A 23,391-nucleotide genomic window follows, 5' to 3' on the forward strand; every position below is an offset into this window, starting at 1 on the left:
TAACAGAACCTGCCTGACTTGCCCACATGCCAGATGTGATGGTTACTTTCGTATGTTAACCTGACTGGTGACTGGGTCCAGGGTACCCAGATATCTAATCATACATTATTCTGGGTATTTCTGGGAGGTTGTTTTGGGGTGAGATTAACATTTAAATCAGCAGAGTAAAGTAGAGGGTCCCCCCTAATGTGGGTGAAACTCATCCAATCAGCTGAAGGTCTGGATAGAACCAAAATGCTAACTCTCCTCCTCTGAGGAGACAATTCTTCCTGCCTGACTCTTTTCAAACTGAGACACTGGCATTTTCTTGCCCTTGGACCCAAAACCAATCACTGACTCTTCCTGGGTCTTGAGTCTGCTGGCTTTTAGATCGTGACTATGCTGTTGTCTCTCTTTGGTCTCTAGATTGCCTATTCACCTTACAAATGTTGGGGCTTGCCTGGCTCCATAATCATGAGCCAATCCTTTGTAATCAATCTCATTATATTAGTTATTATATATTACTATGTATATTATATATGTTACATGTATTACTGCATACCATTATATGTTATATATGTTTTACATTGTGTTATATGTTATTGTATTATATATCTGTATACATGCATATACATTTCATTGGTTCTGTTTCTAAGGAACACCTGCTCCAAACTCTGCCCCAGGGACTAGTATAAAATGGAGGTAATTCTAGCAGTGCTGGCATGTGCCTGGGTAGGAGGCTTAAAGCAGGAGATCTTACAGGCAGGGTGACCAAAGTATAGAAGCATGGTGAGCACAGACAGCCATCACTGTCCCCCTGTACTGCTCTCCACCCAAGTGATCTAGTGATTTGGTAATATGGCAGGAGTCAGGCAGCCAAAGGCTTGCTGACAGGAACAGAAGAAATACACTGTAAATTGGGGACAAGGGACACATTGGGACATTTTCCACAGGCTGTAATCTCTCTACCCTCAACTTCCCACCCCGTCTTTCACACTGGTGATAAATATTGCTGTGATCATGTAACTTGCCCTCTCAGAAACCTCTCAGTTGCACACAGTAGCCTAGAGAAGGTCTGTGCCCTTTGTGGGCAATTTCATTTCCTATTACACATTAGCCACCCAAGACTACTTACTGTTCCCCAACCACAACCTGGGCTTTCCTGCCTCAGTGTGTTTGCTTACATAATTGAAAATCCACTCCCATCCATCAAAGTCCCGCCCTTCTCTCAGGGTCCACCTCAAATATCATCACCTCTATGAAACTTTTACTATTTCTCTGGGATCTGTCAATACTTTTAGAATAATGACAGAGAATACTCGTGCTCACTGTATCTGTGTGCACATGTAGACCTCATTTCTTTCTTCCTGCACATGCAGACCTCATTTTCCAGCTTCTTTGTACCTAGACTAGGTCTTTCCAATAGAATGAGAATTGTTCTGGTCATTGTCATCCCCAGTCTCAATGGGTAAGAAGGTGCACTCTCTCCACCTTTCCTGTCTACCAACTGCAAGAAGGAGTGGCTGAGGCTCTAGAAAATGGCCCAGCTGCCAACGGAACGAGCCCAGGACCCTCAGTCACTGCTCAGAGCACGGCCTCCATCTTTCTGCCTCACTGGGCTGTGATAAGACAAGAAAAATACTTCCACTGCCTTCATTCACTGACATTGGGTTTTATCTATTATTATTATGGAAATAATTCCACTTATAACGTTTATCATATGCTGATTTTGCAATGAGTTATCGCTCTATCACCTATGTATGTATTTCTCTGACTGGAGAAACTTCCTTGTCCTCTTTCTCCTCTCCTTCATCTTCTTCAGCATTTTCTCTGGCTTCTTCAAGTTTTATTAAAACCATTACCTTTAATTTTTGTTTTATCCACGTGAACAATCTGTGTTTTTTAAAGTAGCTGTAGGTAGAGAGGTAAATACCCTCTTTGTTGACCCTTTATCCTTGGTACATTTTTAAACATATTCAGATGCCAGAAGGAATTTTTTTCCTCTTGGCCCAAACACCTCTATTAACCCTATATCAATGTGAAAGTCTGGTATTATTTTCTCCAAAAAAAAAAAAAAAAGAAAAATTCTCGATTTCATCACAGGTACAAAAGGTTAAGTCTTGATGGTCACCCTATTTTTACACCTGTGAATGTCGCCAGTGCACCCTCTAGTCACCACTTCATTCATGACCCAAGGGTCCTGATTTTAATCATTTTTTATGACTGTTACTTGTTTTACGGAATCAAAAAAGAAGAGTAAAAGAGATTACAACTTTAGACAAGGGCTCAGCAAGCTGTGGCTCTGGTCCAAAACAAGCCTGCCATCTGGTTTTATACATAAAGTTTCATTGAACAGTCATGCTCATTCATTTACGTACTGTCCATGGCTGCCTTTGCACTACAGTGGCAGAGCTGAAGAGGTGAAACAGAGATCTCTAGGCCTGAAAAGCCTAACGTATTTATTATCTGGTCCTTTAAAGTTTGATGATCCTTGCTTTAGATTTCTTTATAATTAAAAAAATTTAAAGCCTATTCTTGAGGGCTGTAACAACATTGTATTCATCTTTGCATCTCTGAGAGTCTATTCTGCAAAATGGAGGTATCCGATAAACATCAGGCAAATTAAAAAGTATAATTCGATTTCTGATCATGACTCCAAAAGTAGTGCCTTATGTACTATAGAGGGGTGGACATATGCTAGTTCCCCAGAGAGGGCACATTAGGAATAATTATACATTATGTGTCTCCTCAAAGGACTTCAGGTAACATGGGCCCAGTGAGAGAGGATACAGAACCAAAGGGCTTGGTTTGGGGTGGGGATGGCATATCTATGGGAGCCTCCATTGGGTCCAGGGCAGACTTGGGGCAATGGGTGACTCACACATGGGACTGGAGTACACTTGAGCTGAAAGGTGAGGGGAGGCAGGAGTAGAGCACAACAGGGGAAACCAGAGCAATGGAAAGAGAGATAATAGCAAACCAGAGGCAAATGGTGCTTATTACTATTACTTGACTACGACTTGGCCAGGGTGAGATCTGCCAGCAAAATGCTTCAGAAAATACAGTGTTGGTAGTTCATGTTCTTTACTATCATTCAAATGCTTAATAGGATTTTGCAGTAGACCCGAGGGACACAGCCCCCATCCTGATTCCCATCTTGGAGGACCACACTTATTCTAGTGCAGCCATTGCTAGCAATTCTCAAACACAAATGTGAATTTTCCGATGTTACGATTTCCACAAATGTTAGTTCTAAAAATGCCTTTTCCATGTAACAGCTTGACAGGAATATGTATATATATAAAAAAATAACCGTGGAACTGTGGGTGGTATGTACTATTATTACAAAAATAGATGGAACACACATATCAACATTGGATTTTTAAATATACAAAGGAAAGGAAAAAGGGAAGAAAAAAGTTAATGTTTTGGCTGTAACAGTTCCTTTCCTCACTAGACATTACACTTTGTCAACTCAATCTTGTTTTTCTAAAGCGGCTCCTTAAAACACTTGGTAGGGTTGAGTCAACATTCACTCAGGTTTCATGAGCCTTCGTGGCCTACTGCTACCTCACATGCATCTGAAATTCAGAAACTCTCAATGGTTCTCAAAATTTTAATTTTTTTCATATTACAAAGAGATGATTATATTATTCTATAGCATCATGTTTATAAATTCTAATATATCGATATATCTATATATAGATATATAGATATAACATATATATATCAATAGGCTTATATATGTATAGATATATAGATATAGGCTTATATAATATCTATATAGATATAATTTATATATATATGTGTGTGTGTATGTATATATATATATATATATATATATATATATCAATAGGCTTACATAAAGAGAATTTCATCTACTGGCCTCTTACAACTAAAATGTAATGAGTCAATGCCTTGATTGGCCTAACTCTTTAACCGAGTATTGTATAACAGATCCACACGGAAATAACAATAGGCTTTTGCTGCTTTAAAAAAATAATATTCATTGCAGTCACTTCTTGAAAGAACTGAATTTTTTTTTTTTTTTGTCACCTTGGAAAACTGACATGGGGGAAGGAAGTGGAGTAGGAACCTTGTAGATAGTTGATCTGTGTGGTTTTTCACTGGTGTAATAAGGTGTTCCACCTGGAAGCATGTCTCAAAAGGAAGAGAACAGGGACTCCCAGTAATTGTCTATGGCTATGTGTACCCAAAGGACTCTAATGGTTCAGTGGAAATACAAACTCAAAACATTCTATTGAAGTTTCAAAGTATTACGCCATTTTATTGTTAGCAAGTTCTTTGATTAGACTTTATTACTTAAATCTTTTTTATTTTTTCTGGGAGCGCCTGGGTGGCTCAGTCAGTTAAGCATCCGACTTTGGCTCAGGTCATGATCTCACAGTCTGTGAGTTTGAGCCCCGCGTCGGGCTCTGTGCTGACAACTCAGAGCCTGGAGCCTGCTTCAGATTCTGTGTCCCTTCTCTCTCTGCTCCTCCCCTGCTCACGCTCTGTCTCTGTCTCTCTCTTTCAAAAATAAACAAACATTAAAAATTTTTTCTTAAATAATTAAATATATATTTTTTCTGGGTGTATACTTACACTTAACTAGTTCTATAGTTTCATTATTTTGGCCTTTGCTACCCTTTCTGGAGGTACTATCCCATTTCCCTGGGTATCCTGATGTCCTCTAAAAATACTCTGCAAAATTATCACTTCAGCATCAATATTTTATAGCTATTAAAAATGAGGGGTGCCTGGCTGGCTTAGCTGGTAGAGCATGAGACTCTTGTTCTTCAGGTTGTGGGTTCAAGCCCTGCGCTGGGTGTACAGATTACTTATAATAAAATCTTGAAAAAAATGAAACACGATGGGAGATAATGTGCCAATATTCCTTTGGATGTCAGTGGTATAATTAGGAATAAAACTCTGAACTTGGATTATCACTTATCACGTGTTGCTTGAGAATTAAATGCCAATCAAATTATGTAAAGGCTAGATATTTTAATACAGATGGTAATGTTCTTGATCATTACATGGGCATGATAGAGAGAAAGCTGTGCTAGTCTGTGTAAAACTTGTTCCTTCCCCAGATTCTCCTGCTACTGTGATTTAAGGTCTCAGGAAGAAATCTCGCTTTGTCAAAACAAATTTTAATTTCTTAAAGAAGATGAGAAAAGACATACTGAGTATTTCTTTATCTGAAACAAAGTCAAGTGAGCTTTTAATGGACATTCTTGGTATCAGGTGAAAGGACTTCAACAATTTCAAGAGACCAATGTAAGACAGGGTCCGTGCTGGGGTTTAGGGAATGAGCTTGAATCAGAGAGATAAGGGATGAATCCAGGATCTGCATGGATCAAGTATGTAGTCTTGGGTAAACTGTTCACTCTCGATTTCTTCATCTGTAAAGTGAGTGTAATTATAATAACAGTATTACCCACTTCTAGTGGGTATGTAAATTGCTTAACACAGAATCTAACAGACAGTAAACACTTAACAAATGGTCACAGCTGTAGCTGCTACTCTCACTAAAACAGAGGGAATCAGAGGAAAAACCAACGTCCTATTCTGATGAAAAAATTCTAGAGGAATCTGACATGTACAAGCCTGTCCTGATGGAGTTCTCAGAGTTTAGATATTCTTCTCATGTAGTTAAATTTGGATGACATCTTAGATGTAAATAAGGGATCGATTATACAAACAGTACCTCCGTTCGATAGATTACTATGCAACCACTGAATGTGATGCTGTAAAATATTCAACGACAGAGCAAGATGATCATAATGTGTTATTAATCAAAAGAGCAATTCCCTAAACATTATATATAGTATATATCATTTTCATCTTATTTTATATATGCATATTTGCATGAAGAATTGAAATATAGATGCAAAATTGTTATCGATTAGTATCTCTGATAGTTAGAAGTATGAGTAATATTAAATTTTCCTTTACTGCTTTTCCCTAAATTTTCTGTAATGAATATGTATTGCCTTTGCAATACAAAAACTTAATGTTATTAGAAAGAAAGGAGATGCAGGGAAATTAAAAAAAAAAATTATTTTCTTGGTGACCTGAAGTACAATTTTTTAAAAACAAAGAAAGTCCAGGGACGCCTAGGAGGCTCAGTAGGTTGAGTCTGACTCTTGATTTTGGCTCAAGTCATGATCTCACTGTTGTGAGATCAAGCCCCAAGACCGGGCTCTGCGTGGGGTGTGAAGCCTACTTAAGATATTCTCTCTTGCTCTCGTCTCTCTCTGCACCTCCCCCACTCACATGCACGCGCACACACACAGTCTCTCTCTCTCCTTCTCGCCCTCACACCAAAAAAACAAAGTCCAAATGTTTTATATCTAGAGGTCTACTAGTAGAGCATAATAAGGGAAAGACAACATAGGGAGGGAATAATAAGAACATTCTAACTGTTAACAAAAAGATCTCGGTTATGGTATTTACCACACTCTTCCTAGAGTCAAGCATAAATCTGTGAATCATGGTATGACCATTTTATGGTTTAATACTTGTCCATACATTTTTTTTTTAAGTTTAATAGTTATCTACATTAGATAACTTCTTATATTACAAGATTGTTGAAAAAAAATAACACTTTGCCATGTCTTTTTCTCCAGGCATGGTTTGTTTTATACAGAATCCTCCATGTTTGGGGCAGCAAGCACAGAAACTGTCATTTAGACTGGAGGCAATGCCAGGAATCTGCTTCACAACTTCTGAGTCAGCTTTCCCACCCATCACCTCTCAGTGCTCATGACTCAGGGTAACAAAGTCTGCGCTTAGTCTAATTAACTCCCCTTTGTTCTTTTTTTTTCTTTTAATAAAAAAGATAGTCTTGTATTTTCTCACACTGTTTGTAGCAGACGGAAATGGACAGACTCTTACCTTTCTGTTTGTCTTGTGAACTGTAAGTGCCAAATGGATGCAATGGACTATTATCATTTCTCCTGGAGGCGTTTATAGCGTTTGGACAATTCTCAAAGCATGGCTTAGAAAATGCCCCACATTCTGTAGGCTCCTAAGGGATGAAAATACAAATCGTATTTGCTTTTGAAACGCGTTCTAACTTGGTCAATGAAAGCGAGGTAGAATGATCAGTTCATGAACCATGCTCCAAAAGTCTACCGCACAGAAATTCTCGACTGAAAATTCAAAATGGCCCTATCGGTTAATAAAACATCTTTGAATATGAAATAAAAAAAAATACTGACAATGTGGTGCTAAGGATTAGGAGTACTCATAGCCAGCACAAAAGAGGATTAACTTGATTATTCTTTCCCCCCACTTACAACTGGCTTCTTTCAAATTTTCCTCCATCTGGGACCACAGCTCGTGGCAACAATACAGCTCATGCCAAGGGTGTTTTTCTGCCAACCAGCTGGTTCCTCGCTCTCTCCCTCAGTGACTAAGTGCATATGCTCTAGGACAAGTCAGAACCTAAGCAGGTTTGTCACTGAAATGCCATGAGTGTGTCCCACTGCGATACTAGGTCTTTAGGCCAGGAGCTAAAACAAACCCTGTGACAATGCCAGACAGTGGTTCTCCTGAGCTTCCCCCACCCCCCCCCGGTTTTTTATATTTTTCCCTCCAATTTTGATTTTGACGGCCTGCAAACAAATTCGCAGTGTCTTCAAAATGGCCACAGTAACACCCCCACAAGCCATGTTACACAGGTGTGAAGAGGCAGTAGAAAGGGGCCAGGTGTAGACAGCCCTAGCTGTTTGTTCAAAAGGACTGAGGCACAGAGAACTGGGTTCTGCTGTGGCTCATATTATGTGCCTTCCTAACACAAGGAAGTCATGCAGAAGCCATCTCATGGTTGTGCCTTTGACTATCTGTGAGAAGATCTCACCCAAACAGAAACACGGATCTGATGCCGCCCCCCCCCCCCCCCCCCCCCCCAGAGCTCTTTCCTTCTGAGCAAAGCATCTGGTCCAAGCAATTTGATTATACTTTCCTCTTAGTTACAAACATTCAGTATCCTAAACAAAATATTTAAAACATTCAATTTATGCATTCTTAATAATTAAAATGTTTTCAGCTGCTGAAGCCCTGTTAGCTCTTTGTCAAGGCTCAGAACGTTTTTCCCACAGCCAGGGTTACCCTCTGCCTCTGTACCGCTAGTCAAACCAAACTCCTCCTAAATTAAAGCTGGAGCCCGGGCAGGCAGGAGGGCCAGGGCTCACTTTGCACAGCCTTGTGCTTTAACAACAACAACAAAAATTCTGCTTTCCCAGCTCTTTGATAAATGACACAATCGATATCCCAACAACTGATCAGTAACCAGCCTAATTAAAATATTCAGCCTGTAAAATAGAGCTGTCGTGGAGCCCTCCATTAGTGTCCCAGCCAATAAAAAATATAATGGATTTTTAAACATATTCTCCTTCTACCAAGATGAGCTTGGAGCGGGGAGGGAAATGTTTTGGGGAAGAGGAAAAAAAACAGGTCATAACCCATTTTTTAATACCAAGTCTCTAGGCTCAAATAGAATTACAATTGAACCTCAAGCTCATCCTTTGAAAAACATGTTTCTGTTTCAAATGATTTTGATCCAATCAAGGACTCATTATGTATTCTTCACGAGGCCCTCATCAAAACTGTTTACGTATCTTGTACATCTGGGTAATGTGGGAAAATACTCCAACAACTATATATTTTGACTTTTCTTAAGTAGCTTCTTCATTTTTTTTTTATATCAATATAATGTTCAAGTAACCATTTTGGTAATCTTGCCAAATCTAACTAATTGATTTGCCTGCACGTATGAGCGGTACTGAGACCTTTTTCTAGGTTGTGGTGCTTTTATTGTACCTGAGGGTGACTGCTGGTCCACAGGAGAAGACACCAAAAACACGAGTGCACAACATATGCTGTGACACAGTAAAACACAGAGCTGGGAGGTCAAATAGCTGCAGACTTTTTTTTTTTTTTCCAATTTAATAAAGATTAGTTGTACATTAGAGGCTGCTGTCTTTATAAGAAAAAATGCTCTTTAATCTTCATGGGTACCACAGAGATTCTCGGTAGCTGAGAGCATCAAGTGCCTGTCTGTTCCCCATGGAAAGCATATAAATATTAGGGAAACTAAAAAGGGATCTTGTTTAAATGTCCTCGTAAAAATTTCTTTTTGTCCCATTTCTTAATTCCCAATTAATTTCCTAGTGAACTTATTAATAAGACACTTCTGAGGATGGGCAACAAACTAAAAGTTTAGTTCTTTCTTCTGATGGAATAATTGTCAACCCACCCCAGAGCTCGAGAATCAACATGGAAATACCTGCCGTAAAGGAGAATGCAAATGCTAAAATGACTCAACTAGATGAGCCAAACTATAGAACGCTCACCCACTAGGCAAACACCTGTTTTAGAGAAACACATGGAATGAGGGAAGGTGAGAGGTGGGGGACACAACTTCTAACAACTGTATTCATTTTTTCTTTTCTTTTTTCCTTAACTTTTGGTTATTTGTACAGGTATGGTACTCTACAGCAGCACCTTCCAGACTTTTCTCTTACTTGAAATATCTTTGTTCCAAGAAATCTTAAGGAAGACGTAATACACAGATACACAGAAGGGGTGGCTTAGGGGCCCACAGACCATCCTTCAGACCCATCCCCAACAACTGGTACCATGAATCCCAAGGCTCCAGAATAAGAATCACATTAAACCAGAAAGGAGCCAATTCCATCATGGATGGAAGCAAAAGATAAGGGTTTTATAACTATGTACATAAGTAAAATCCATTAAATATTCATGGAAGCCTCTCTGTCACTTAGGCAGATACAAATGTTGAAAACAAGTTGGCTCATTATATATAGTCTCCAGTAATTGGCCAATTTACATTTATTTAACATTTACAAGGTTATGTACCGAAGAGTAAAAAGGTACAGTTACTCTCTTCCGGTAGCTGATAATATAACAAAGTGAGATATAGTTTACAAGTTTACTACTTCAGCTGACCCCCTCAGATACAGTAGGTCTCAGATGCATCTTTTATTCATTCATTAAACGATATTTATTAAGTGTCTACTGTGTGCTGGGAAATGAGGATACATTAAGGGACACAATAGACAACAGTATCTGTCATCTGTAAGCACTCAGCACTCAACTATGTATGTCTTCACATCACCAGAAAATGGACAACCTGGGATTTTTACTCAAGTGATCCACAACTTTAGAGCCTAAGCTTTTAACTGCTATGAGCTTTAACTACCTTCCGCTATGGCTTAATTTGAAAAATCCTTTTCTTTATTTTTAAGTTTAACTTATTATTAAAACTAATATTTTAAATGAGTGTGTTGTTAACAGTATTCTATGTTAACTTTGCATATTACCGGATTACACAAATATGACTTGTCCTCAGAGAATATTTGTGTGATATGCTTATGTTTTTCTTAACTCAACTATGATCAACTGTTTTCTCCTTATCTTTTCTTAAAATATATTTCAGGAGTATTTAATAATTTTTTTTATATATTAGAGAAAATAATGTTTTAGGAATATTTTATATTTATTATGAATATACTAACATAACTGTATAATTTAATAATTGCATAATACATAGATATTATAATTGTATGTAAGTGAAATGTTTAGGGGTACTGGCATTCGAGAATATTTTATGGTTACGCTTCACGTCTAGGTAAAAATATTTTTATATTAAAAAATCCATAGAAAAATCAGATAAAATATTGCAAAAATACTTATTAAATTAAAAACATTTATTTAATACCATGAAGCAAGCAGCTTGCTTAACAGCTTAAGTTTTAAATTAGTTAAGTCCCAGGTCTATATTATCCATGTGCACATTATGGGGGAAAATATACAGAGCTGAGCGCATTACAACAATCTTCATATTAAGCACTATATATATCTGATCAAGAACTTTCTAAAGTATAGACACTATCAGCACATCAATCAAAAAGTATATAAAGATGTTATATAGTTTAACAGTTTATTATATGAATAAAGCCTTGTTCATAAAGTCCAAATCTCTAGAAATTTCTGGGGGAAAATCTAGAAAATATGGACCTGTTACATTTGATAAATTACTTACCTTGTATGAACATTTTTATACCTTCTACTTATACCTATAATATATAACCACACGTAAATCCATCAGAGCCCTTCGGGGCAGGTTTTTCCAATTTCAGAATCAGTATGATACTAGTGATGGAAGTTTGCATACCCTAGGGGGCCATTTGGGCAATCTGCAGAGGGAACCAAAGACATGCATCACCTCCATTGGTCTCTCTGGCCTCCGCAGAATCACCAATTGGATCATCCCTCGAATGTTTCCCTCCATGGACATTGATCGCCTCAGTGTCTCCATAGCTTCGTGGTTAGATTTTCCCAAAAGAGATTCCCCATTAACGGCAATCAGCTGGTCATTCATCCGCAGACGACCATCCTAGGACAGAGGAAAGAAAAACAGTGTTAAACAGAGAAAGGTATGGTGATGATGTATGGCTATTTCAGGAAAAGTTCACATCTAAAAAGAAAAAAAAAAAAAGAAAAAAAAACCCAGCCATTAGGAATGATTTATTTTCTATGGCAGAAAAAGGTTCTGGAGCTTATCAAATAGTCACGAATACTAACAATAATGAACTGTGTGAAAGTGTTTTTTTGAAATCTCAGAGTCCCAAGCTGCAATAATTTAGACATTTGTATAATGTCTCTTACCTAAATCTTTGGCAAGCATGCTAACCTAGCCCAATTCTGCCATTTGCTCTGGCAGGGACCATATTGGCTCAAAGAAAGGGGATTTGGAAGCAGAAGGAAGTGGTCACATCACTAGAAACAAGGGTTTGCATTTTCAGGCATGGAGAGACATCATGCTTAAATGTTGTGTGCTTGACAGCCATAATGCGTCTCCCAGATATTACCGCTAACTCTGTTGAATGGTGCTGGAAACAAAACAAAACAAAACAAAACAAAAACTCATGTTATTTTCTCTAATACAACCAAAAATTGCTAGTCTGCTAGTCTGTAGAAGAACACAGAGGTGTGCAGAGAAGGGCCAATGTGCACTGATGTCTTCTGGCAAAAAAGCATGACAAAGGAGACTGTCAAGCTTTCTGCACACAGGCTCTGACTGATTACTACTTTTACCCAGAATCTTCAGGAAACCGGATTCTGCAAAGTGCACAGAACCTCATCATGTGGACAGGCAGCCCAGACTCTAGTTTACATCACGTCTAGGTACTGGTCATCTGCAACCAGAAGCATCTCACAAGCTAGGGATGCCAATGGTAGCTAGCAAACTGGGATGGCACTGTGTGCTTTCTCTATCTATGATAAATGATTGGTAATTTCACTAATGGTGGCAGGTCTGCGGCCAAAAGAACTTAAGGGGACCACAGTGCATCTCCCCAACAGGCAGCTTCAAGGGAAAAACACTCAAAATACAGAGAGTCTGTATAGGGACATGCCTTATACCTGTTTCACACTAGGGAAGAAAGTTCTCACTATGAGGCACAGGTGCAATTTTAGTAATTTTATGATGTTGTTGTTGCTAATAAACTTAACAGAAGTACCAGTAGCTACAGTTGCCCTTCCTGGAGAATTTTTCCATAAATTATCTCTAGAAGTCAAAGAACTCAAGAAGTAGATTAACATTTTACTTTGCATTTTTCAGATAAGGAAACTGAAAGAGGGAAGGGCTGCAACTTGCCCAAGTCACAAAAGCAAGTCAGAGACAAAGTGACCCAAATTCTGGTTTTACGCACGTTGGCTCTTTGGTCTCTCTACCAGGCTCCTCTTTGTTACTTGATCTCTAGACTACAGTTGTAGGACACGAAAATAGGAAAGGAAAATACTAAAGAGTTTTGTTGGTAGTAAGTATCTGAGATCCATGTTCAAATTTAACAGAATAAAATACAAAAAAGAAAACTTTCCTAAGAAATGAGAAAAGCAGGCATACAATGGACAATCGGACCAACTGTGCAACTTTGGGAGAGAAATCGTGTGGACGAGTTGATAAACTTTGACTAACTCGGTAGCATATGGTCCGTGGAAGTTCTTCTGCAGACAGTGCGGGGAAAGGGTGAGCAGGGAAGGCTGCTCTGGAGAGCTAATGCCCTGGAGATGCGCAGCCCGTGACACCTGGTGGAGAGGGAGCTGACCGTGCAGGATCATGGAGGCCACCCAAAGGAGCACATGCTCCTGAACGAAGAAACAGAGATGGCAGGGCAACAGGATTGATCGAGAAGGGCATACAATCAGAGCTGTACAATGTCTGAGTGGACTGCCTCAGCGTAACGGCCCCTCCCTTCCTCTTGTTTTCCCATTCCACTTAACCTTTACCCTAATTTGGAGCAAATCTGGAAATGAGATTTACAGGAAAGGCCAAACAAGAAAGAAATCTCTTCATTTCCGTTATCTAATTTTGAGGGAGGCACATAAAAAATGAGGTTAAGGTTACACGAAACAGGGTAAAACAAAAACAACCGTAATGGTTTAGTCATGTGAAGTGAGACATAACACGAGAAATCCTTCGGTCCTATCTTGGCATTTAGTGGAAGGAAGGCTATTGGGTTGAAGCTTGAGGAGGATGGGAGGGTCACTAAAAATTGGATGAATGATTTTTAAAGAGGAGGAGGAAATAGAGGAATTAGACCAAGATCCCAGCTCTGTCAACAGGAAATGAGGTCTACTAGGTGTTGGATTTGTAGAGGCTTAGTCTTGGCAGGACACCTCGTCCTCTACAACATGAAGAAAGATAAGGATTGAAACTTTATGGGTATCTCTAGAGCGGAGGAAATAAAATCTGAGTGAGACTCCACCTGGTAACTCCTATGAACCTTGTCTGTGAAGTACGAGGCAAGGTCTGAGTGAAGAGGTAAACAGAGAGAAGGAGACGTAAAGCCTTTTTTTTTCTTTCTAAAATAATCTCTCACCAATAGGTACTAAGCACAAACTTTCATTTTCAGCTACAATCCAAGTCTCAAGCATACAGAACTACATTGAAGGAGAGCATGTTTGCTATATTCAGTCCAAAACAAAAAGGCAGGTTAGGTCACCCCAGGGCAGCTGGGATTTTTTTTTTTAGAAGACATCCACATTTATCACAAGCATCACTGGAGAGCTATGGGCATGATAAAAATCCACACACTCTCATTTTCAGGCTTGGCTGGGTCTGTTGCTCTTGGTGTGTGCTTTCTCCATCTAAGATAAATGATGGGTAATTTCATTAGTGGTGATCCCAGTAAGTGCCATGTTGTCCTAACATTTAGAATATAATCACAGAATTCAGAGTTGGAAAGGTCCTTAGAGGTCATCTTGTCCAACCTCTTCTGTTTACAGATAAATAATGTGATGCCCAAAGATGGTGAGAAACCATTTATTGAACTCCTCTTAAGAGAAGGACTTCCCCATGGGTTAGGACTTGCTTGGCTTAGTTTCGGTCAGAGCTAGAGCAGAAGAGCCCAAATCCTGGCTTCTCAGCATTCTCGATTTCCTAAGCGTCCTCTCTGCTACATAGGTGACAATGACTAGTTCCAAAAGAAATAATGCTTCAAGAAAAAAACTCTCAAAACCAGAGAATACAATATGCCACCAGATGTCTTCCAGAGGAGAATCCTATACAAAATCCAGAGTCATATGGCAGAAGATGTGGGGACTGGTGAGTATGTGCTGGGCAATGGCAGGACAAGGACACAAAGTAGAGGCAGGAGACAAAAATTTGCTCGTGTCTCTACCTCTATGAACATACATGCATCCCCAAGTGCGGTCTTGATCTAAAATGAAAGTGGTTCAATGGAAAACTCCTTAAATACCTCTAACTCAAACTCACTAAATATCCTTCACAATTGTGCATGCCCTTGGGATGCTTTGGAATAGTTTTGACCAAGAAAAGCACTTTTTTAGGTTTTATCTTTTTCTATTAATATTGTGTTTAAGTAAATACTTAGACATGAGAATGCTACCTCTCATCAAATGATTTTATATAAGTGAATTCAACTATCCAGGGATATGACTCAGTAATTTTAGAATATTTATTTCATTGTAATCTGGGTCATGCTTGCATTTATTAAAGAAAAAAAAATCCTTTTCTGCTATAGACTAAATGTTTGTGTCCCTTGTCCCCCACCCCTCTTCCAAATATAACGTGAGGTTATTAGGATGAAACCCTCCTGAATGGGGTTAGTGCCCATATGAAATAGCCTGAGAGAGAACTCTCACCCCCTCTGCTGTGTGAGGTACAGCAGGCAGACGGCCATCTATCAACCTGAAGCGGGTTCTCACCAGATACTGAATCTGGGGGCATCTTGATCTTAGACTTCAGTCTCCAGCACTGGGAGAAATAAATTCTGTTTTTCAATAAGTCACTCAGGCTGTGATAGTCTGCTAACGCAGCCCAAACAGACTAAGACACTTTCCTCCCTGTTTTACTGTCATCAGACACCTAACTAACAAGACTCTTCACCTCTGGCAACTATACTCTTTACCTCTTCCCACCCCCCCCATAACCAACTCTATCTATCCTCAAGCCAGGAGGGAGTAAAGGAAATTCCCAAAAGAGGAAGAAAAAAAAGGAAGGAGAGCAGTGCAAAGATAAAACGTAACTTCCTTACAATACTTTAGGACAAATAAAAACTGGTACAAGACTAGGTTTTGTCCGTGTCCTGGGATGGCTTCAGATCTCATCGGCACTAACTTGGTTCTAACACAACAGGATGAGTGAACCAGGAGACAGGATGTTTGAGTATGACATCCCCCTTTTAGTGAGCACCTAACATAGGCCAGTTCTTGTGCAAATATTTTGTATATGCTCTCTCATTTTTTTCTCACAACAACTTCATGGTAGAAATACTACTGTCTACTATTTAAGAGATATAGAAATGGAGGCTCAAATATAATAAGTGATTTGTCAAAGGTTATTGGCATGGCTAGGTCTCCTCAGGCATGTACCTGTTATGGTATATTGCTTCTAATATCAAAGTTCTAGAGATGATTAAAGACACTACAGTTACTAATGACAATAATTATTTAATGAGCTTTTTTGTGGAGTCATTGTGCTAAACCCATCATGTACAGTAGACAATTTAAGGCTTACAACAATCCTATACATTGGGGACTGTTGCCCTCATTTTATAAAAAAGAAACCAAGAATTGGGTCAGTTAAATGCATTGTTGCAAGTCACATTTCTAAAGCAGATCTGAACCAGGACTGGGTCACTCCAAAGGCCACATTTCCAACTATTTTGCTCCACAGCTACATATTTAGACCAGATAATTCTTTGTAATGTGGGCCGTCAGGTACTTTGTAGTATGTTTCATGTGTCCACTGAAGTACATCTAAGATTTCCAGGGGGTCTAGTGACCTCATATTTCAGCATCTGTCGTACTGTGGTGCCTGGGTACTATCTCTACCATGATTACTGGTGACATGGTATGGCTTAATCCACCTCTTTGGGCCAATTTTTGTAAGGCCCCTTTCCTTCTAAAGTTCTAACGGACACAGAGGGGAGAGTAAAGTAAGAAAGCCAAGCGAAGAACTAGCCTCTGCAAAACGTGAGACAGGCATGAGGGAGTGGGCTGGCTTTCTTAGGAGTAGCTGGCTGCAGCCCAAGGCCAGTCCGCATTAGGCCAGGGTGTTGAGAGGATTAATCACGACCAGATGTCGGCTCCTGCCTCTGCATGTTTCTAAGGAGGCCCTCAGTAAAACCTTCTGGGATATTATCAACACTCAGAACCCAAAGCCCAAAGCCTGGCTTCAGACTGCAGAGCAGGATTTCCCTGGGGTGTGGTGGGACTCCAGGCCAGATGACACCTGATTGAGGGGAAGGACTATCCTGAACAAATCCTTCACAAGGCCCTAAAATCATTCCATGACAACATCTGCCTACCATATTTCTGAAAAAAAAAACAAAAAAAAAACAACGTACCTAAAAAACCCCCTTGCATTCCAGATTGAAATCATTTGACTTCGTTTAAAAACAATAGCAATGAAAGCAAAAGAATAAATCAAGATTTTTTAAAGTACAGTTTTTAAAACAAAGAAGGGGAATAAAGAAAGTTGCTAAGATTACAAGCATGTAAGCTCTTGTCTTGAAGAGTGCCTACCTACATCCATCAGTGTTTTACATCATCAGTCCAAACACAATTTCAACCAATACAAACAGAGCCAATGCTTCCCAAATAAGAGCTCTCTAAATTTTCCAGGGTCCAGAAGTTGAATTCTGGGGTACACACCATGGTGATTGACCACATCTCAATACTCATGATCCTGTAATGCTCATCTATCATACCTTTATCACGTTCGATATATATTTGCTTATATATTTAACTTATTATGTCACCAGCTTCCCGGATTACGGAATGAGTTGTTTTAAGTTTCCCATCTCCAGTACTATATATTGCAGAACTCACTACAGATGTTCAAGAAGAGCTTGCTAAATTGAGTCACTTGTAAGATCTTTCATTCGCGGGCTCCGGACCTGGGGGAGGTTTCACCTACAATGAGCAAATGGCTTATTCACACACTGGAACTATGAGAGATTCATGAACGCAGGCTGGCCTGAAAATGCTAGCACATGTTCACATGTACACAGACTTTTAGACTTCTCAAAGCGAAGCCTGATTACTTTTGTGTACTGGCCCAATAGCCACTTCCTCAACTGCTGTACAACTTAAATTTATTCATTTAATTCAATAATTGTTTTAAGAGCCTCACTCCGCCATTACGCAGCAAACTGTCAGAGTCTCAGCAACATACTGTTACTTGTTTGTGGCATTGGAAACCGTTTTTGCCAAAGATAACTGAAGAATATTGTTCAGAGCATCGGAACATACATAACCAAAACATGCTGATATAGGACTTGCAAATGTATTATAATTCTTTCATTTCAAATTCCCAATGGAAAATATGGGGCATGAATATATTGCAATTTATAGACTCCACTACGGTCATTACTGAGCCTTATAATTTCCTCAGCAAGAAAGTTTGAGAAGCACTGACACAGAGTGATCACAAATATCCAGTGGCTTACTATGCAGTAATAGTATTTTGTGCTATCTGACACTTCTGCTTCCTGTCATTTCAGCTTCCTCTCCATATATTCCTATCTCCTTCCTGATTCTCTGTTTTTGGTTTACTTTGGCCTAGAAAACTGGAAAATAAAAAGCTTATTAAGGCATATGTGTTTTATATGAATTAAGAAGATGCTGCATGAATGCCTTACCAGACTAGAATCTGAGGCCTTTTCAACTCATTGAAAATCATTCTTATTTAATTTTTTAAAAATGAACTCTGCTCTTATTTGTGCTAAAATTGCTTAAAGTCTGGTCACTAGAAGAATGGGTCCAAGGCAAAGTGTCAAGAACAAAGCTTGGACCACATTATGAATGAATATGTATATATATATATAATATATTATATATATATATAATACGAATATATTATATATATAATATGAATATATATATATATATATATATATATATATATATATATATATAATATGCCCATAATGAAGGCGAAAATAGCTTTATAGGTGAAAGGTACTATTTTCAGAGTCAAAGATCATCATCATGGTGTATCAACTTTTGTAGATTGTAATTTCCTTTTTTTTTTAAGTTTATTTATTTATTTTGAGAGAGAGAGAGAGAGAGAGAGAGAAAGAAAGAGAGAGAGAGAAGAGGGGCAGAGAGAAGGAGAGAGAGAAAATCCCAAGCAGGCTCCACCATGACCGTGTACTCCCCCCACCCCACCCCTGGATGCAGGGCTCGAACTCTTGAACCTTGAGGTCATGGACCGAGCCGAAAACCAACAGTCACATGGTCAACCAACTGGGCCACCCAGGAGTCCTGACTGCAATTTCCTTTTTGATTAGGACGACCAATTCTTACAATTTTTTTTTAAAGCTCACGGAGACAATCATGGGGTTCAAAATACACTTTAAAATGATGTAGGTTTCCAGAATTTTATCTGGCATGGTATGGATTTCTTATTTGAATTTCCATGCATGAAACAAAAATGTGTAAGTGATAAGGATCAGCAAGAAAAGCAATGACTGATGCTGGCATTGTGAGATTTTAAAAAATAATATTCTACTACATCTTTATAAAATGCTGGCTACTGGAGAAAACCCATAAATGATGAGCCTGACTACCTGCATTAACATATGCCAACAGTTTTGGCTTTTGTAATAATAAAAGGAAATTGGTGAAAATAATTTGCATTACATAATTGATAACTATTTTTCTCATGTTTCAGTTAATAATTTCCTTTTTTGAGGTAAAATTCTTATTGGGCATATAGCAATTATGAATTTTTTCCAGGCAAAGCTCCTGCAAAAGCTAAGAAGTTGTTTATAAAATGTAGCATATTTTTGTGGTCAGGATGAAATGCCCAAGTTCGGCTTCTAACAGTGGAGGATTTGCAGTGGAGCTACTGACATCCTTGGAGTGTAGGGTCCTCTGGTTGGAGGTAAAAACCTAGAGGACACGGCTCCTGGTCATGATTGTTACGGTTTTCCACCAGCAGAAAACATGATCAATTTTGAGAAAAATGGGTAGTTGAAGCAACCATTTAACATTAGTGTTCTTTCAAAAGCTGTCCCTTTTATCTTCCTTTGAGTTCATTAATTATAGATCCACCACATGATTTATAGATACCAATAGAGATGGAGTTGGAAGTGACTCATGCTGGGAACTTCTAGCGGCCTCCTGTTGAGTAGCTTGGATGCTGTTAAATGTTCCATATTACGAAGAAACGTGAAGATTGAGGAACAAGCACTGTGTTCCCGGAAATTCTACAACTGTGTATATTCTCTCTAAAAATTAATATTTTAGTCCTTTTAAAATAGGGGGATTGCTTGTATTAGCAAAAAAAAATTTTTCTTACACCTCATACTAAACAGTGTAGATCATGAAATTCTGCATTTCTCAGAGGGAGCATTCCAAATTTCCTAAGCACGCCAGAATCAAATTACTTAAATTATGTCTATTTCATATTCTGAGTGCATGCATTTGCAATTAGCTATGTCAGGCATTTTTCTTTCATTTAATTTCATCATCATCAAGTAGTATTTATTAAGCACAAACCTGGCTAATTAATTTTCTAGAGAATAACGGTATTCTTATATTCATTCTCCCTATTTAAGAGACCTTAAATAATCTGATATGTGACATTTTTTCCCTTAGCAAAAACTGCCTTGAAATTTCAATTTTTACCTTATTATTTCAAGGTTTCATAGGACATATTCTACTCCCAAAGTCTATATATTCAAATAAAAAAATGTCATTCAGAATTAATACAATAGATTCCATGAGAATTTCTTACTACAGCATACTAATATTCTATCTTGATTGTTTTAAAATATCACTATCCTAGTCATCTATTTTTCCTAAAAGCAATTCATTTTTAAGGTAGAAAAATAAGAGAAATAAGCAATTTAAATTACTATAATCAATAGTTGCAAAAAAAAGCATTTTCTCCTTAAAAATTCAGTTAACATAGTTCATGAAAAGCAAAGCAAAAGAAAGCCACTGATCTCAGAATGTTTAGCAAATGAGGATGAGAATACTGAATGTCTTCAAACTGATTAGCAAGACTTTATGTGTGCTTTACTGGAGGAAAGGAAAAGCTAGTTTTTTTATGTGGATTTGGAGAAAGGAGAGTATTTTTCTCAAGGTACCTTTTTTTCTAACTGCAACAAAGACATTACTCCTTTCTTTTCACTTACCAGTAACTATACCATCACATTCACTATAAATTCCAATCACAAGACTAAAATTTTAGAAAAGCACCGTCATGAACATCATAATTCCGCTCAGTTCATGGTTCATAAGAAGTTAACTCATAAACTTATACGAAGTATATTTTGGTTCTGGAAGCAATTACACTGTACTTCAGGGACAAATGCCCAGTAAGAAGGACAGACACTACAAGGAAACTACAAATAGGCAATGTCTGTTATTGTTGAAGCATATTAGCGTTAATATTCAGTCGTATGTGGCTATGAAGGTCAACGGTCACTTTGTATGGTGAAAGGCACAGCTAAAAGTGATGCTTCAGAAGGGTCCACAAAGGACTCCCTGGCCTGAAGCAAATGCTGTGTCCTGACACAAGTGGAGAAGAAGAGTTTCTAGGATTTACTTCTTGATATGCAGACTGGAATTTAAATATTAATGAGATTAAGCATTTGAGTAACTCTGAATAGAGTTAAAATATTGTTCAGTGTGCCCTTAGAGTGACAGAAATTCACTTCCAAGAGAGAATCCTAAAGTAGCCGGATACTCTTATTTTCCAACAGAGATTTACATCTCCAAAGACATTTACTTCCTCAAATAAGAGAGGAGATGATAGAAATCAGTAGCCTGAGAGGTAAGTTAAAAAAGGAAAAAAAGAAAGAAAAAAGAGGGAGGCCCTCAATTACAGTCACAGTCGTTCTGTGGTTTTGCATCTGGCAAGAAGTAGCCTATCTTTGTTTACACCAACGGAAACCCCCAGGAGAATACAGCATACAGAATCCACAGGAAGAATTTGGTCATACTTTTCAAAGTAGTTTAGTTTTCAAAAATCCACCTTCCCTAAAGGGAAAAACACCTTGAGAACCAATTAGTGGTATGAAGGGCCAGGAGAAAAAGATTGTGCTCTGGCAGAAAGATTATTTTGTTGATTTCAGGTAAAAACCTAGGGCCAGATGCTAAAGTGGATGTTCCCCATGCTTATCTCCCCTTTGCCCCAGGGACACTGCAGTCTGTTACATTTGTATCTTCTGAACAGGGACAGGAACAAAGTCTCAAAACAATTTTTGTAAGACATAATCCTGAATCACAGAACAGGTGGCAATTTTTTGAGGAATAACAGTGGATTATTGGAAGAGCAGAAGAAGATAGAAAAATACTTTCTCCCTCTTTTTCTGGTTAAGCAGATGTCTTGTGAGCAAAGCTTAGTCCTCTACCCTTTACACTGCAAAAAGTAAACAAGACAAATGGATACTAAACATTCACAATAAGGCTAAATTCATGATTGATGCCTCTTACTGTTTAAAATCAGCTATAAATATGCTGTCCAGTGGTTTTTAGTGGTGTGATTGTCTGACTCAGCAGACCAGTGTCAGGAAAGAAATTTACATAAATGGAAAGTGAAATCTTTCTGCAAGAAACAGGACTGTTAGAAACTGCTTAGGTAAGGAGATGCTCACTTACGCAAACATGGATATACATATTAAACCTGCTCTCCAGTATCTGCTTGAGCTTAAGTTATTGCCCATAAAAGAGCTAAGATGTTTGCTTTTAATTTCCAAAAATTCATTTCAGTTCCAATTTTACTTGGAATAGATTCTGCAAATAGAACTGTCATTAGGTATAAGAAGAAGAATATCAATCTCGTATCCACAAACATGACCAAGACTTATTCTTTAAACACAGCACGTGTTTAGATGGCTTGGCTAAGGATGACAAGCATGACACCAGACAACCCCACGGCAATGGCCCTTGATCTCTAGGAATATGGATGGAAGAGCTGAAGGAGGCTTCACTGCACTGTAACGTAGCACAGGATCTGAAGTCAGACTGCCTGAGTTCCAATCTTAGTTTAAGCAATTCCTGGGTATGTGGCCATGGGAGAGTCACTAACCACTGCAGTTTCCCTATGATGGAATGGCATGCTAATAACTCGGGGTAAATATGAAGAATATATGTATCCAGCACATATTAAGCACTAAGCACAATGAATGGGAACTGCTGCTGTTGTTATTATTACCGTTATTTTCCTTTTGCTCCTGGATCTGCGTATCTGAGCCAGATTGGAGAGTGTGATAGACTGAACGACTGACCCCAATTTTTCACCTTTCTCTGTACTCACGTCTTTGCCACAGCCTCACCATGGATGGACTGTGTTTCTCTACCCCTTGACCTTGGATTCACCTCTATTACTGCTTTGGTCAGAGGCACATGTGTGCACATCGTGTGTATGTGTGTGAGTGGAGTAACTGCCGGATCAGTGCCCAGAATTTCAAAGGGCGGCTCTTTGCTGCTGGCCCTCTGACGCCTCAGAGCATTGGAAGAATATGCTCCCCCTAGCCTGCTGGCCCAAGAACTGAAATACGAGGAGCCCACTCAGACCTGTGACAGAGACGTACCAGTCTGAATCTGAATCAAAGCCCCTCCAGCTGTCCCGCAGAGCTACGAGGGGCACAAATTGATGTATGTTGTTGATGTATGTTACTTATTGATGTATGTTACTGAAATTCTGTCATTATTTATTATGCAAAAAAAAACCCCTACTGATCCAAAGAGTACATTAAAAAGTTGTGTACCCACAGTGAATTTATTTCCCAAGGAAAACAGCATTAGCTCAGTGTCTAGGTCTGAAACAAAAGTGGCACGAGAAGTAAGAAAAGACAAATGCTTCACCAAAGCCAGGATTCTAGGACTAGA

At 38.7% G+C, this 23,391-nt stretch overlaps 1 protein-coding gene across 5 annotated transcripts in view; it reads right to left on the minus strand.

Annotated features, from left to right (window-relative positions):
- Positions 1 to 23,391, minus strand: part of PARD3B (par-3 family cell polarity regulator beta) — a 1,001,728-nt gene that overhangs the window by 389,690 nt on the left and 588,647 nt on the right. For all 5 annotated transcript variants that reach the window (XM_078450957.2, XM_078450961.2, XM_078450959.2 and 2 more), the window contains 2 exons: positions 11,240 to 11,410; positions 6,883 to 7,015 (listed from right to left, as the gene is read on the minus strand). In XM_078450957.2, coding sequence (XP_078307083.1) covers positions 6,883 to 7,015; positions 11,240 to 11,410 — 304 coding nt within the window. The remainder of the gene's footprint in view (positions 1 to 6,882; positions 7,016 to 11,239; positions 11,411 to 23,391) is intronic.

The sequence above is a fragment of the Panthera onca genome, chromosome C1 (assembly GCF_046562875.1).
Source record: "Panthera onca isolate mPanOnc1 chromosome C1, mPanOnc1 haplotype 2, whole genome shotgun sequence".
In the NCBI taxonomy this organism is placed as follows: Eukaryota; Metazoa; Chordata; class Mammalia; order Carnivora; family Felidae; genus Panthera; species Panthera onca.